The sequence below is a fragment of the Centruroides vittatus genome, unplaced genomic scaffold (assembly GCF_030686945.1).
Source record: "Centruroides vittatus isolate TY-2023 unplaced genomic scaffold, ASM3068694v2 contig_120, whole genome shotgun sequence".
NCBI lineage: Eukaryota > Metazoa > Arthropoda > Arachnida > Scorpiones > Buthidae > Centruroides > Centruroides vittatus.
In genome coordinates this window covers 1605267-1619939 of record NW_027120768.1, presented here as the reverse complement: position 1 = coordinate 1619939, position 14673 = coordinate 1605267, and the positions used below count along the sequence as shown (strand labels likewise).

The 14673-nt window shown below is 34.0% G+C and overlaps 1 protein-coding gene across 2 annotated transcripts in view; it reads right to left on the bottom strand.

The window, feature by feature from the left end:
* Positions 1-14673, bottom strand: part of LOC136984647 (regulation of nuclear pre-mRNA domain-containing protein 2-like) — a 59527-nt gene that overhangs the window by 27332 nt on the left and 17522 nt on the right. For both annotated transcript variants that reach the window (XM_067281728.1, XM_067281718.1), the window contains exon 2: positions 9132-9290. In XM_067281728.1, the coding sequence (XP_067137829.1) occupies positions 9132-9288 (157 nt within the window). In that variant the 5' untranslated portion in view covers positions 9289-9290. The remainder of the gene's footprint in view (positions 1-9131; positions 9291-14673) is intronic.

Genomic DNA, 14673 nt, shown 5'->3' with positions numbered 1-14673 from the left:
AAACTAAATAAACCTGATATTAATATGCATGTATTTAATCACAGAATTTTTTAGTTTATACCTTAGCTAGATTTATTTCCAATTATTAAATTTAATATGCAAGGACAGCCTAATCATCTACCTTTAAGCCAAATTACTTAACTACGAGTTGCGTCAGGTAATTGGAAATTCACCCTCCATCATCGTACAACTCAATATGAAAATCCGGTGCAGACTTTTTAAAGCACAGAAGTGCTTTATTTACAAAAATGTTCATTACGGTCCTACACTTGTATTTAAAATTTTATTTTGTTTACTAATGAGGCAACCACTGATTAGGTACTGTCGTCTACGAATGCAAGTGCTGCCATTAATAGTAAAATTTTGTGCCACCTTTTTGTATTTAATTAGTGAAAGAATACACAATGGTAAAATTTTTATCATTAAATGATATGTAACTGAAAAATAACTTTTTGTAATATTAATAATTTAGTAATCTACACTTGCTGTTTGGACTGAAGAGAAATTATGAGTTTGAAATGCATTTCTAATGCTAATTTGAACTTGATCTCAGACTCAGTTTCATCACTTAACCTACAAGGTGTGGTAAGTCTGTACAATTAGCCAGCCCTAAAGAAGCAAGGATATTTATATTAAATGACACCATGTCATTCATACTTGTCAAAACATCAAACAACACACTGCAAATTCCAAAACAGAATGTCCAAATAGATACATTACATTAAAAGTTTAAGTAATGTAATGTTTGTATTCAAACACTATTTTGGCCGACAACATGTCATGGTTGCATGGTTGGGCAAACTATTTATTAATTATGGATTTCTTTCATTACAAGTTTTTTGCTCATGCATTGCCTATTCATGCAAACAGCTTTGCCTGCTTGTAAAGAGCACCAAAATCTACACAATAAACGGCATTTTATTATAAGATAAAAGCACACACAGCAACTTTGCAGCCTTTCTTTTATTAGTTTAATTTTAATAGAGTAAAAGTTTTATATCAAAGTATTTTGTTCGAGCATATTCTGATGCAGGTTTCTTGTCTGCTTTTCATCCATTTATTAAAATTAAATTGCCCAATTTTGTTCGTTTCTCATCTTAGAAGATTCGTGTTCATTTACAATTTTCCTTTCCACACAGACGTCTAGAGTCCTAAGCATGAAAGCTAGGGATTTACAAATCACCTCTCACAGCCTAGTAGGGATAATTGCAGATATATAACTTACATGATTAGAACAAAGGCACTAAAAAATAAATAACCAGCTATGCTTTAGGTTGCAAAAGATTGTAAATAGTAGTAAATTAATGCCAATATTTACAGTTAACCCAATCAATTCTACTAGCCAAAGTATTACCGGAAAAATCTAGCAATTAGACATTTATCTCTCATGACTGAGAGAAAATAAAGTGTAAATGACAATTGTTTAGTAATAAGAACATTATTAAAGTATTAAATTTCATAAAGGAACACTAAAACACAAGAATAACAGGAAGAAAAAACTTAAATTTAAATGATATAAATGCTATTGCAAACTGTTCATTACAAACTCTTCTCTATTGTTACATACTGTAAACATTCTAGATTTAAAACTTGTAACTTTTGTAGATGATAATCATCCATTTTTCAATTTAAAAAGCTCCTCCACACTTTATTAGCATTTCTAAGTAGGCTCTCGTGTGGATAATGTGATTGATTCTTGTTACATTTGCCACAAGTACAATATAATAAATTGAGTCTACAATATTGAAAATGAAGCTTTAATGACATAATATCATGCAAAGACGGCCAACAAAGCATAAGTCACTTTACACGCTTGTAATGAAAAATACATAATTTATTTGCACTCTTGCATCCATGGCAACCACATTGGAACAATATGTCATTAATAAATAGGTGCTGACACATATTTACTCTGTTAGATTTTTTTTTAAGGATTTGGATGTTTACTTTAATGTTTAATTATAATAAAACAGATACTTAATATTTTTTTTAAACTCTTTTCTCTAAGTGGATACTAAGAGGGCCTTTTTTCTTAGCAAGCCCATTACAGGCTTAACCAGGTCGACAATGGAGTGGCCAGTTGGTGAGATGGGACCCAACGTATCGGACAGACCATTCTCAAAAAAATTTCTGGGATTTTTACACCCATTACAATTACATCCAGAGTTCTCTAGCACAATAGGCTGTCGCCTTAACTGCTTGGCCATCTAGCCATCAAAATTTAATATTATACTTCTATATAAATAAGTAACAAAGCCAAAAACAACTATGATTAACATAGAAAACATTCCTATCATTTCTTATCAATCAAACATTGCGTGCATGTACAAATAACAATCATACAGTCTAATTTTCTCCCCACATTGAACAATAGCATAAGGTCATTACATCAATGTCCAAAAATATAGTTACAAACCCTGTATTTTGATGTTAAAAATTAATTTAGTGTTTAAAAAAATAAATAAAACACAAGATATACAAATAAATATACATATTATTGTTACAGTAAAAACCCGTTTTTAGTGAAAACGCATTTTAACTAGTTGAAACTAGGTTTTACTGCATGTCATTGTTATAACCCATTTTGTCTAGTTAAAACTAGAATTTACTGCTGTACATGTTTTGATTTTAGATAAAACTAAAATCAAACATTAACTTTTTAACTTTTAACATTAGTTAAAACTAATTTTAGCTACTTAAATATGTTTGGGGGAAATAAATAAAGTGATGATTGGGATTAAAACATTTGTATTATTTAATACGATATTTATTGAAAATATTGGTCACACATCTGTTATTAACATTAATTAAACCTTTGTCCCTGAAGGCACCGATCGATCAGTACCCTGGCTTTTTAAGCAAAACTTCGAGGGTACCAATTCATCGTTACTTTGGTAAATATCAATTTTTGTAAAATTTATTAACAACAGATATAATCTTGTTCGATATGAAGTGAATAAAGTATAATAATTCATTATATTAGTTGATAGCAGTATAAAATTTTGATTTCAAACAAATGTTTGATATAATGTGCGATAATTTCACAACGAATAAACATACATGCATAAGTGTTATATCGAATTGTACAAAACAATATTCTACGTCTTTCTGGCTCAGTGCCAGCAAACAACTGTGTAACTAGACAATGTTAATTTTCACAAAATGTTACAAATTATCAAGTTTCTGTGTCAGTTCTGATATATATTATTTTTTTTTCTTATAAATTTTTCTAATAAAATGCATTGAAAAATATCGTATTTAAAACTAAAGATATTAATAAATGTAAGTGATTTTTTTTCACATAGATATAATGATAATTTGATTTTTGGTGGATTTTTAAAATAATATCGCCTGACTGACCTATATTGACTTAGGAGGGATTGCAAAATAAACGTAAACAAGATGTCGGGGGAAAAGGGTTAAAGTGATATGTAATTCATCATACACTATAGCAGCGTTTCTCAAAGTGGGCGATAACACCCCCTTGTGGGCGGTGAGTAAATCTAGGGGGGCACTGGAGGCAGGGTACTGAACGGTGATCAAAGGTAAAAGTTCCCTTTCCTCTGTCAAACGGATAAGAGGAAACATTGCATTTAATGGTTTCCAGATGTCGAGAACAATGTACGGTAAGGGCACAAAGTGTGAGATTCATAGAAAAGTTTTCCTAAGAATATTTCCAACCCTTTCTCACATGGGGCGTTGGGCATAACTTTATGGAACAAAGGGGGCGGTGGATCGAAAAAGTTTGAGAATCATTGCACTATAGGAACGTGTTAGCTGAATGACCTTGGTCGAAACAGTTTTTACTAAGCCATTTTTTTAAAACCCGTTTTAACTCAAATTCATTTTTGACTAGCAGTAAATTCTAGTTTTAACAATGACATCCAGTAAAAACTAGTTTCAACTAGTTAAAACGCGTTTTCACTAAAAATGGGTTTTTACTGTAACATTATCATCATCAATAGGCTAATAAACAAGAAAAGTTTTTCAAAACTGACAGAATAGAACAGCATTATATATCAGTTTCAGTTTAAACATATAAAAAAATACAGTGAAACCTGCCTAAAATGAAACCTGAATAAAAAGGAAACTTGTCTAAATGGAAAAAAATTCTTTGGTGTGGAGCTACAAGCCAAAAACCTGTTCAACACAAAAAAGGAAGCAGCTTCTAGGCAAAAAGAATGTAATGTAATCTGAATAAATAGGAAAATTAAGATTTCACTTGTAGAAAAATCAGTAAAATCACTTCCAGGTATAACAGTTGTTGCAGAGTGTAACAAACTGCATTTGGAGAATGATTTTGAACCTTGTCAGAAAAACAAAGATCTCTGTTGCAATTAAACAGGAGCAGGATTTATGTAAAACACTCGAACTCCAGCAGTAATGTGGAAAATTAACACTAGAACTAACGTTTATGGAGATCTTATGTCCCTATCATCAGATTTTGAAATATTTTAAATGCAAAACATCACTTCTTCTATGTTAATTTTCAGCATTACTGCAAGGGTTTGGGTGTTTTATGTAAGTTAACCAGAAGCAGAATTGAATATTTTAAAGAATAGAGAAATTTCAAAAATAGGAATGCATTTCTGGAAACCGAGTTCTCAAGTACAAGCAATAAATATAATTTATGAAAACAATGAGAATAAGTGTTGCAAAAAGTTCACTGAGTTCAGTGTTATATCCACATTTGCTTATTGCAAGTACTTTCGACGAACCTTACAGTATTCATCTTCAGGCGAGTGCATAAGTTTGCCAAAAAACTTTAAAAAAGAACTAATCCGATGCACTGATACTTAAGAGATGGAAACTGCAAAAAGCCTCTTTTACAACTTGCTGAAACTAGAGAAACAGTGGCACAAGCAACTTGCCCAACTTCACTTCTTGCTAAGCTGCAGAATGCAAAGAATGGTACCTAAGTCTATTTCCCTAAAGTACAAGACGTTTCCACCGTGCCTACGGCGGTACCTTCTGAGTGTGGAAAGGTCTCTACTCGTAAAGCTGATCAGGAGTAAACGGAAGTGTCTCACAGAAACAAAGCTCAACCTCTATGCAGCGCACCTTCAGTTCACCAAGGTGTATCACCCAACTTTACTCTACGAGCAGCTGGGTAAGCTCCACAGTATAGCTTCTTATTCCGCCCAGACGTTAGAAAAGAAATTAAGCAGCAAGCTCCTATGGTTAGCAAGTTTGGCACGCAAGCAGAACAAGGTGGAGATGAGTACCCCATATTACAACTACACAGATGAAAACGTGCCCAATGATGTGCACAGAGTTCTGCAGCGGGGACCTAAGTGCATTCCTCCCCCTCAGCAACAATCTTTCCCGGTTGATCCCGGCCACATTAGCAGTGCTTAAGTCCTGCCAAATGAATGCTGCATGTCCACAAATGGTGCTGTCTATACTCTAGAGTCTTGCTGCAGCAAAGCAAAGCTCTGATAAACCCAATGGCATCATGGACTATCGAGCAGTGGAGCGTTTTCTCGACAGAGCCAGCCTGAGACTTCTCATCTCCGACAAGGACAAGAGGTTTGTCTTGTGCAGAGAAAGTGACTTTCTCACCAGGGCCAACAAATTTCTAATGCAGTCGCACTCCTCGGAATTGAGTGAGGACCCCACTCCAATGACACTATGAAAAGCAAGAAGAATCATCGCACTACCAGGAGTTTCTGCAACCCTAACTGGGCCTCTTGATCCTCCCCCCAACGTTGTGTGTCCTAGGTTGTTCTTCCAACCAAAAACCCATAAAGCAAATTGGCCGCTATGCCCGCTAGTAAACAAACAGTCTCATCCCACCTACTATTTAGAGAAAGCACTTGCTAAATTTCTGCACGCCATAGTTCCGGATTCCCCACACATTACTCCCTCTTCTGTTATTGCCAAGTCCACCATCGCATCAAGCATCTGAGTTCTACCACATGATGACTACACCTTCTACAAGCTAGATGTAATTTCTTTATACCCTTCTGTACCTTTGAGGCCATAATGCTGGCTAACTCTCTCCTACTAAAAAACGACTTCAGCATCCAGCAGGTACTTGATTTACGAGATGCACTCGTTTTCGTCACTGAGCATAATTACTTCCGTTTCAACCAGAGAATTTATTTACGAAAGCAAGGGGTCCCCATGGGCTCTCCTTTATCTGCCATCTTAGCAGAACTTGTCATGAGGGAGATAGAGCGCAGAACGTTCGATTCCCCACTTGCTATCCGCTACCCAAGCTTATATCTGCGCTATGTAGATGACATCTTAGTAGCGTGGGAAGACACAGAGGAGGCCTTTCTTACCTTTAAGCAACACCTCTCAAGTGTATACCCTTCCATTAATTTTACCTGGGAGAAAGAGAACAATGCTGCAATAATGTTCTTAGAACTGCGTATACACAAGTCTCCAGAAGGTCTACAATTCTCGGTACACCACAAGTCCAACGTAGCTTCGTACATCATCCCAGCAGAAGCCTTTCAAGCCTTCTCGATATGTCAATGCCGCCATCGCCTCCCTCATAAGAAGGGTATTTTTGCTTTTTTCCACGCAGGAGCTGGCCAATATAGAGTTAGATAGCATCAGTTTGGCAGTACGCACGACTGGCTTCTCACATCCAAAATTTACACATGTGCTCAGTAGGGTAAAGAAATCATTTTTTCCAAGCATCATGCTAAGCAGCAAGAGGGAGTTTTCAGTGATTCAAACACCGTTGCCATACCTCGGACCCCTCTCTATACGTATCTGCAGAATATTTAGAAAGCGCAACCTGGTACTACCATTAGACTCCACTTCCAAGCTTCTGTGTAACAACAGAGACAAGTTCTCCACGCTTGAGAAATCGGGGGTCTATGCTGTCCCACTGGAAAATCTAGCAATGGGAGTAAGAACACAGTATATCGGGGCCACCACCAGAACGCTTGCCAGCCACCTTGCCGAGCACCAAGACGATGTGGTGAGGGGTAAGCACAGCACAGAGCTGGCAAAAAAGGCTCTAGAACAGGGTTACAATCCGCTATGGTCGCAAGCGCATATGCTCAAGTGCTGCAATGATAGAAAAATAGTTTTCATCTGGGAATCCCTCCTTACCACCACGCTAGAAGCGTGCAACACTCCCACTCTTGATCTGCCCAATGTTTGGGTCACATTATTCAAGCGTTTAAGCGCGTTTTAGCGTTATCTAATATACGTTTATCATGAGCTCGGGTCTGCGCATGCGCAGCCTCACTAGTCGCGGGGCCAGATGCTTGATCGGCTTTCGAACGTTTTGAATTTTCGCTTTACGTTCTTAACGGCTTTGGTAAAGCTTTATGTGTTCTATTCTGCATCGAATTAGTTCTTTTTTAAAGTTTTTCGGCAAATTTATGCACTCGCCTGAAGACGATGACAGTAAGGTTCGTCGAAAGTACTTGTGACAAGCAAATGTGGATATAACGCTGAACTCAGTGAACTTTTTGCAACGTTTATACGGTGTTTGGCGTGAAAATTATCGTACTGATACTTAATGAAAATAAGGCAAAGCAGTGCTGCAAATTTGCATTGTACAGATTAATTGGTAACTAAATAACACTAGTACACAGAATAACCACTTAATGTTAGTGTTTTATCCTTCAGTATACTTAATAGAATACATTATGTTCATTTATCCACTTGCTACTGCTGCAACAGTAGCAGGTGTTTCAAATGTAGTTTTTCTCACCTAATGCACTTAGTTTTATAATATCTAGTTTAGTCTCTGCAGTAATTGAGCCACACATCTTACATTTATCTCCGCTGCTAGATTTACTATTACATTTTGGATGCATTTTTGAAGCACTGATCATAAAACTTCATAAAAATTGCAAACAATAGGAAAAAGTGCCATTACTCCAATGTTACCAACTTCAATACCATGGCACGAGTGGCAACAGAACTTCAGAATTCACATGAAAACAAAAGATAATGATACACGATAGAAATAAAATCCACACTGATTATTTATTAAAAATTTTATTACTGGCCAAAGAATGACTTCAATGCACCCCACAAGTGGGGAGAGAACTTCAGAATCCACACAAAATTTAAATTTTAGACACAAAATCAAATTGTTTTTAAGCAGGGAAGCTCCTATACTGTAACTACTAAGCTAATAGAATCTCATATATTAAACTGTAAACTGTTTTTATTATGTCTAATATTCTTAACAGCAGAGCAGTAAATTTCTAACAAATTAGCATCCACTATGACATAATTTGTTACAATTAGAAGCCTTTTGTGATAAAATTATTTTTACGTTCCTTCAGTTTAGACTTGACAACTTTAATAATGCTATGTTGCAAAAAATGTTTATTTATTCATCTAAACGTAACATAATTTCCAGAAAAATAGTATTTTAAAGCTAGAATTGATTTGAGCAAATTTAGTTTATTATTTAGTTAAGTTACAGCAACATAACACTTGAGCAATCTGCCTAAGGGGAATGCCTTCCGGGAAGTCTTTTTAAGAGTAACTAGCCCCTATTCAAGTGTTACAGATGTGGAGGAAACTCCATGTTGCCAACCTGTCATGACAAGGCATAAACCCACGACCGAACTCTCAGAGTTCAGAAAATGGAACTGCTTGGCCACTGGTGGGCCGCAAATTTAGTTTATTTATTTATTAAATGTACCACCAGAAGGTGAGTTGATTATTCTTTATTGTCTTCAGTCATAGATTTTTGATGGCAGTGTATAAACCAGGTAAAAAATGTCAGCATTTGAAATTATAATGGCATTTAACACAATGATTTATTCCTCAACACTAGGGTTTAGCTGATGTTTCAGTTTTTCATCTTTATCACCACGAAAGCAGATAGCTGTCTGCGACTGAAGAAATTGGAGAAATAAAGTTAATCGAAATTTAAAAATGTTATTTTTTTGTAAACGCATTTGTAATTTATTCTGATTAACCAATTTAGTGTTATATTTATTGTGCAATGTTTACTTTTATGTAATAGAAAGCAATCAGAAATGCTTCCTGCTATGTAGAAACACATACCTTTATTCCATCAATTTAAATAAAAATGAAGAAATTTGCAATAAAATATTATACTTTTTATACTATTTAACAATTTTCAACATTAATAAAATTTAATAATTAATATAATAAATCATAATAAAGACACAACTTACATTTCTTTAATGTTTTAAGCCATATGTCAACGATTTTCTTATGCTGTGACTTGTGATATAATATCCATAAGGACAACGTTTGGATACTATCTTGAGAATTTGTGACAAGTTGAAATTTCTTTTCCAATTTCTCTTCATTTAATTTAGAACTTGCCATTGCTATAATAGTAAAAAATAATAAAATATTTGTGTGTTAATTTATAATTGCTTTCTTCTTTAATATAAATAATAATAGTTGTTCTGAAACTGTTTAAAACTACTTTATGCTCAAACAATGATTTGGTAACCTAAATAATGCTGGCAAGAGTGCTTGCTTGACTTTCCTGGCACTCAAATTGAGGTTAAGGTAACCATTAGGAAGTCCAATAAGTTTCAATTAATACTATGATAAAAAATTTCAGTAATAACAAAAGCTTAAAGGGAATAATTTTGTTAAATTATGATAAAAAATCCTTATTAAAAAAATAAGTTTAAAAAACACAACAACGCTAGCTCAAAGTGGAAATTGTGTGGGGTGCCATTTGTTATGAAATGTCATTAAAAAAATATGTTTTATATTAGTAATTATTATAAAATAGCAAAAAATTTTAGAGTAGGAACATGAGACAATTTGGCTCATTTAAAATATTTTAAATGTCAGTAATAACTAAACTTTTCATCGAGTCTGACCCCGCTCAAGACACAATACATGATCTCCTCCTATCTCCCGTCCCCTTGAGTTCTGTACTCCAAAATTTAATAGCATCAATGCTCATTATATACATATTACCATTAGGGATTGCAATTGCTGGATCCCTCATCCAGCAATCCAGCTGGATCCAGCGCATTCTTCGGCCTGCTGGATCCAGCAGGCCAAAGAATGCGCTGCGGATCCGCAAATACTCAGTTAACTTTCTAAATAATGGCGCAAAAGTCTACGTTGTCGCATTGCCGCTTTGCTAACTACTAGACTGCTACTAATTACTTACTACTTTACTAACACTAATAATTAAATTACTTATAAATAAACTATACCTTAATCAATCCAGCAAAATTTAATAAAATAATAATGTACTCAATCGCTTTTAACGATCTTCCTCAGTTACAAAAGAATACAACATTAACTATAGAACATAAAATGTGTTTGGAATAAATATAAAAAGAATAGTGCTTAATTACATCCCATTTTTAAACAAGATACTTAGATGTACTGCCATAAATGTACTGTCTAATAATTTTCGTATTGTATACCGACGTAATCCCACTCTTTTCAAACTTTTAAGAAACGATAAAAAGAAAGAGGATCAAATTCAACAACGGGTATATATTCGGTGCCTTTACACAACCAATGTTTCAATTCCAAGCTTGTTTATGCGGGTGCAACGATGTGCAGTTTAAAACAAAGGCTCAAGAGCACAAATATACAATCAGTAAGAACCTTGACAATACTGCGCTGGTATCATACGCAAGACAGAAGGATGTTAACGTCCAATGGGGAATGGCAATTGGACCAGCGGCAATTATAAAAACGACAACGAATAAGCAAACAGTCAAACATGTTGAGAGATTGGAAATCTGCAAGGGGCACATGGCAACTGGTTGTATAAACCAGAGAGATGCGGACTCATTGTCTACCGTGCAGAGATCCTTTTACATTAATTAATGTTATTAACGGACAATGCTGGTTTCATTGTTATATCTTATATATATATATATTTTTTTTTTCTGCTATTTATTTTGTTTATTTATCTATATTTTGTCCGTTTAAGCGTTTTCTGTTAATTTTTGTATTTATTCCGAACACATTTTATGTTCTATATTTAATGTTCTATTTTTTTGTAACCGAGGAAGATCGTTAAAAATGATTGAAAACGTTATTATTTTATTAAATTTTGCTGGATTGATAAAGGCGTAGTTTATTTAACTTATTCTACTTCCAGTACATAGTTTTATATACTTATAAATAACTACAGACTAATATGTAGAGCCTATATAAGAAAACTGGTAAGACTGATAGCCACTTAGCCACTGATTATCCATCCTTACATTATTATAATATATTAATATAAATTAATTAGTAGAATTACCTTTGCTATTATTTAACTTAAAAATTACATTAGAATTATAATCTAACTAAACATTTAAAGTTAATTATCTCTAAAGTGTTAAACCAAACCAAAGTTAAGTTTACTACCTAAATGTGTAAGAAGTTTTACTGATTTATAGTGACCAGTCTAAATAATAAAAGTTTCTTAAGTATTTTTAAAAAATGTTTTATTTCTTTAAAAATCCATAAATTTCTGGGTAGATAGATAGACAGATAACACTTTATTGCACCAAAAGTACATCCATGCTGGATCCAGCTGGAGACCTTGAGATTTACAAGGCGTCAAAATCGGGGAAGTGTATTAATTTCAAAGATGGCAACGTTTTATCGTATGCGTGGCGATATATCTCCGAGGTGTACCTGCAATGGTAACCGTGTAGTATCCCTGTACGAATGGACAGTGTCATTTTTATGATAGTATCATGTATATTAAATGCATGTTGGATCGTTCTCAATTATTGCACGCAGGAGACGTTCTATCATTTGGATTTCAAATGCATTCTATTTTCATTGCATTCCATTTCTAAACCGTCAAAGAACCTGACGAAGATCTCGGAGGAGAATCAAAAACGTTAGTTGGTCGTTAATTTTCGTCTTGGGTACCGGAAACTTAAAAGGCTTAAGAAGTTATATTGGATTTTTAGATGTACCGGTATGAGGATTGTTTTCCAGCTGGAATGATTTCAATCCAGCAAAAATCCAGTTGAATTGAAAACACTGCTGGACTGCAACCCCTAATTACCATGTCATATTTTGTTTCTTAACCTTTACTCCATCCTGAGATATTAAGTCAACTTTGTGGTCGATTCTAACATAATCCCAAATTTGGAGACTAGAGAAGTAAAAAGAAAGGTGTGAACTGCAATGAAGAAAACATGGTATTACACGACGCATCTGGCCATAATGAAAATGGTAACGATATACCAGAAACAGTTTTAAGTATAGTAAAGAAAATACATACCAATGACCACGAATCTACAAGCAAAAATTATGATAGTGAAGCTAGAACTGGTCATGAGAACAAAGGATCTCATGATATAAAAAGCATAAGGTTCAAGGAACAATGTTATAATGTAAGAGATATGATTACGTGGTGTTCCAGTGCGGTCGCAACCGTCATAGTGCAAAATTCAGGGACAAATGATCCTGTGCTTCAATATAAGTAATAGCATTGATTCAGTATCTATGGAATGAATAACAGTAGTAGTGTTCATCACATAAGTTGTGTTAAGCATTGGTTTATAAATATGACCCTATTCAATCATGTTATCTATACAGCTAACAATATGATAATAAAGGTCCAAGGTCAAGGAAAAATTAGAGTACCACCACCAGATAAAAGAAAAAGTGATTAACTGTCTGATGAAGAATGTCGGTATGCACCTGAAACCACAGTGAATATATTATGTCAATCAGTTGACCAAACAAAATATGGTGACAATTTTTAATTAAGCATGTATTAGGATCACTCCAAATAAAGTATTTAAAACTTGTGCATATGCAAAAAACCAGCATATTTCTTTTAACACAAGGTCAGTCAAAAAAAAACTAAAGCTCCTTTAGAACTAATACACAGCAATGTATGAAAATCAATGGGTATAATGTCTACTGGTGGTGCAAAATACAATTATAATGGTTGGATTAAGTCTATTTTATGAAGGAAGAAAGTGAAATACTCAAATATTTGAAGTTTACAAGAGAACCATTAAAAAAACAAATGGGATGAGTTATAAATAGAACAAGTAAAATGGCAAAGCCGTATTTGGGACAAGACTATGTCTCGTAGACTCACTACTAAGCGGAATCACTTTGATGCTCAAGTGGGTCTCGTTCTCATTCTCTAATCTTCTTTGGTATCGCTGGTTTTGAGTGCGATCGTTCAAACTTCACTGATATCGTCCACGATGCATTTTTGTGAAATTAACCTATCCAGGTATACCCTATCCAATGTCCAAATTTCTCTTACATGATGGCCAGGGTTGAATTTTTGTTGATGCATAATGAAAATTTCCTGTTTTTGAAAAAAATAATCATGGCTATTGTATCATCCGAAATTATTTTTTTATTTTGCACAAACAATATACAGTTTAACCCGATTATAACGTCATTGGATGTAACAACAACCCTAATATAACGTGGAGCGGCTAAAATTAGTGATGTAACGAATATTCGGTTACTATTCAGTATTCAGCCTATTTTCCACTATTCAGCCGAATACAAAATATTTAATCACTATTTGGCCGAATACCGAATACCTAAAAACAGGAGTAAGAAATAACAAAAACACAGTAAATTAATCATTATTTACTGTTAATTTTTGTATTTATTCCAAACACATTTTATGTTCTATATTTAATGTTCTATTTTTTTGTAACCGAGGAAGATCGTTAAAAATGATACAAAATCATTTTGTATCATTTTTAGCAACATCCTGGTAGAACTGACTACCTATCATACGGGATAGGTAGTCAGGGTAGTTTTCAGTCCCCTGACTACCTACAAGTTTGGATTTTTTGGTGTGCAAATGATTTGGGCACCTAATACTCTGTGCCAAATATCAACTCTTGACATGTACTCTTTCATACCTCTAAGCTGGTAACAAAAATGGCAGTACGATTTTATAAACAAGACATAGTCTTGTCAATACGACAGAAAATGACAAAGAATACATAAGTAAGAAATTCAAGAACATATTGGGCATCATTCATAAATTAACAGCCCCATATAGTAATGATGAATCAGATTAAGCAAGGTGTACGCTATTGAATGCTAATCATTTGGAAAAATATTACAGAGAAGCAATATTTGCAATCCTTGCAGCTTCCAAATACTTAATCAGATACCTTGCAGGAATAACGAGAGCCCATACAAAAAATGGCTATAAAAGAGAGAGAACATTTAAAACATCAAAATCTTTGGATATATTGCTTATGTTCAAGTGCACAAACACAGTAAGGTCACAAATCTGAACCTTGAGCAAGAAAATACAATATTAATATATTATATTTTTCTTATTCCAATATTAATATTATATCTGGAAAATTTTAAAATATCACCACCATTTCGACAGTTTTTCACCACTTCAAAACATTTATTGCCACCAGTTTTACTTACTAATTAATGTAGGTGCTGGTAGTCTTTTCAATTTGGCATCTGGAAAGCAAAAGTAACATGTTAAACTGTCATTTATAAGGAGAAGCCAGATGTTCAGGTCTCCAATTCAAATGAAACTTGGTGACTATGTAGCCTTAAACACAAGCAGCCCCTTGTCCAAATAACCCACTTTTCGAGTGTTTCCAAAAAACAAACATCTCAAAATTTAGTGTTTACCTTATAAGTCTTTATTCACAAAACTATATTTTATTAATTCTAGTAACCAGTTATGTATGTCTAGATTAGGTAGACTTTTTTCAATAAGTTCCCATTTTACTGAGTCTTTGGAAGTTTCATCGTCAA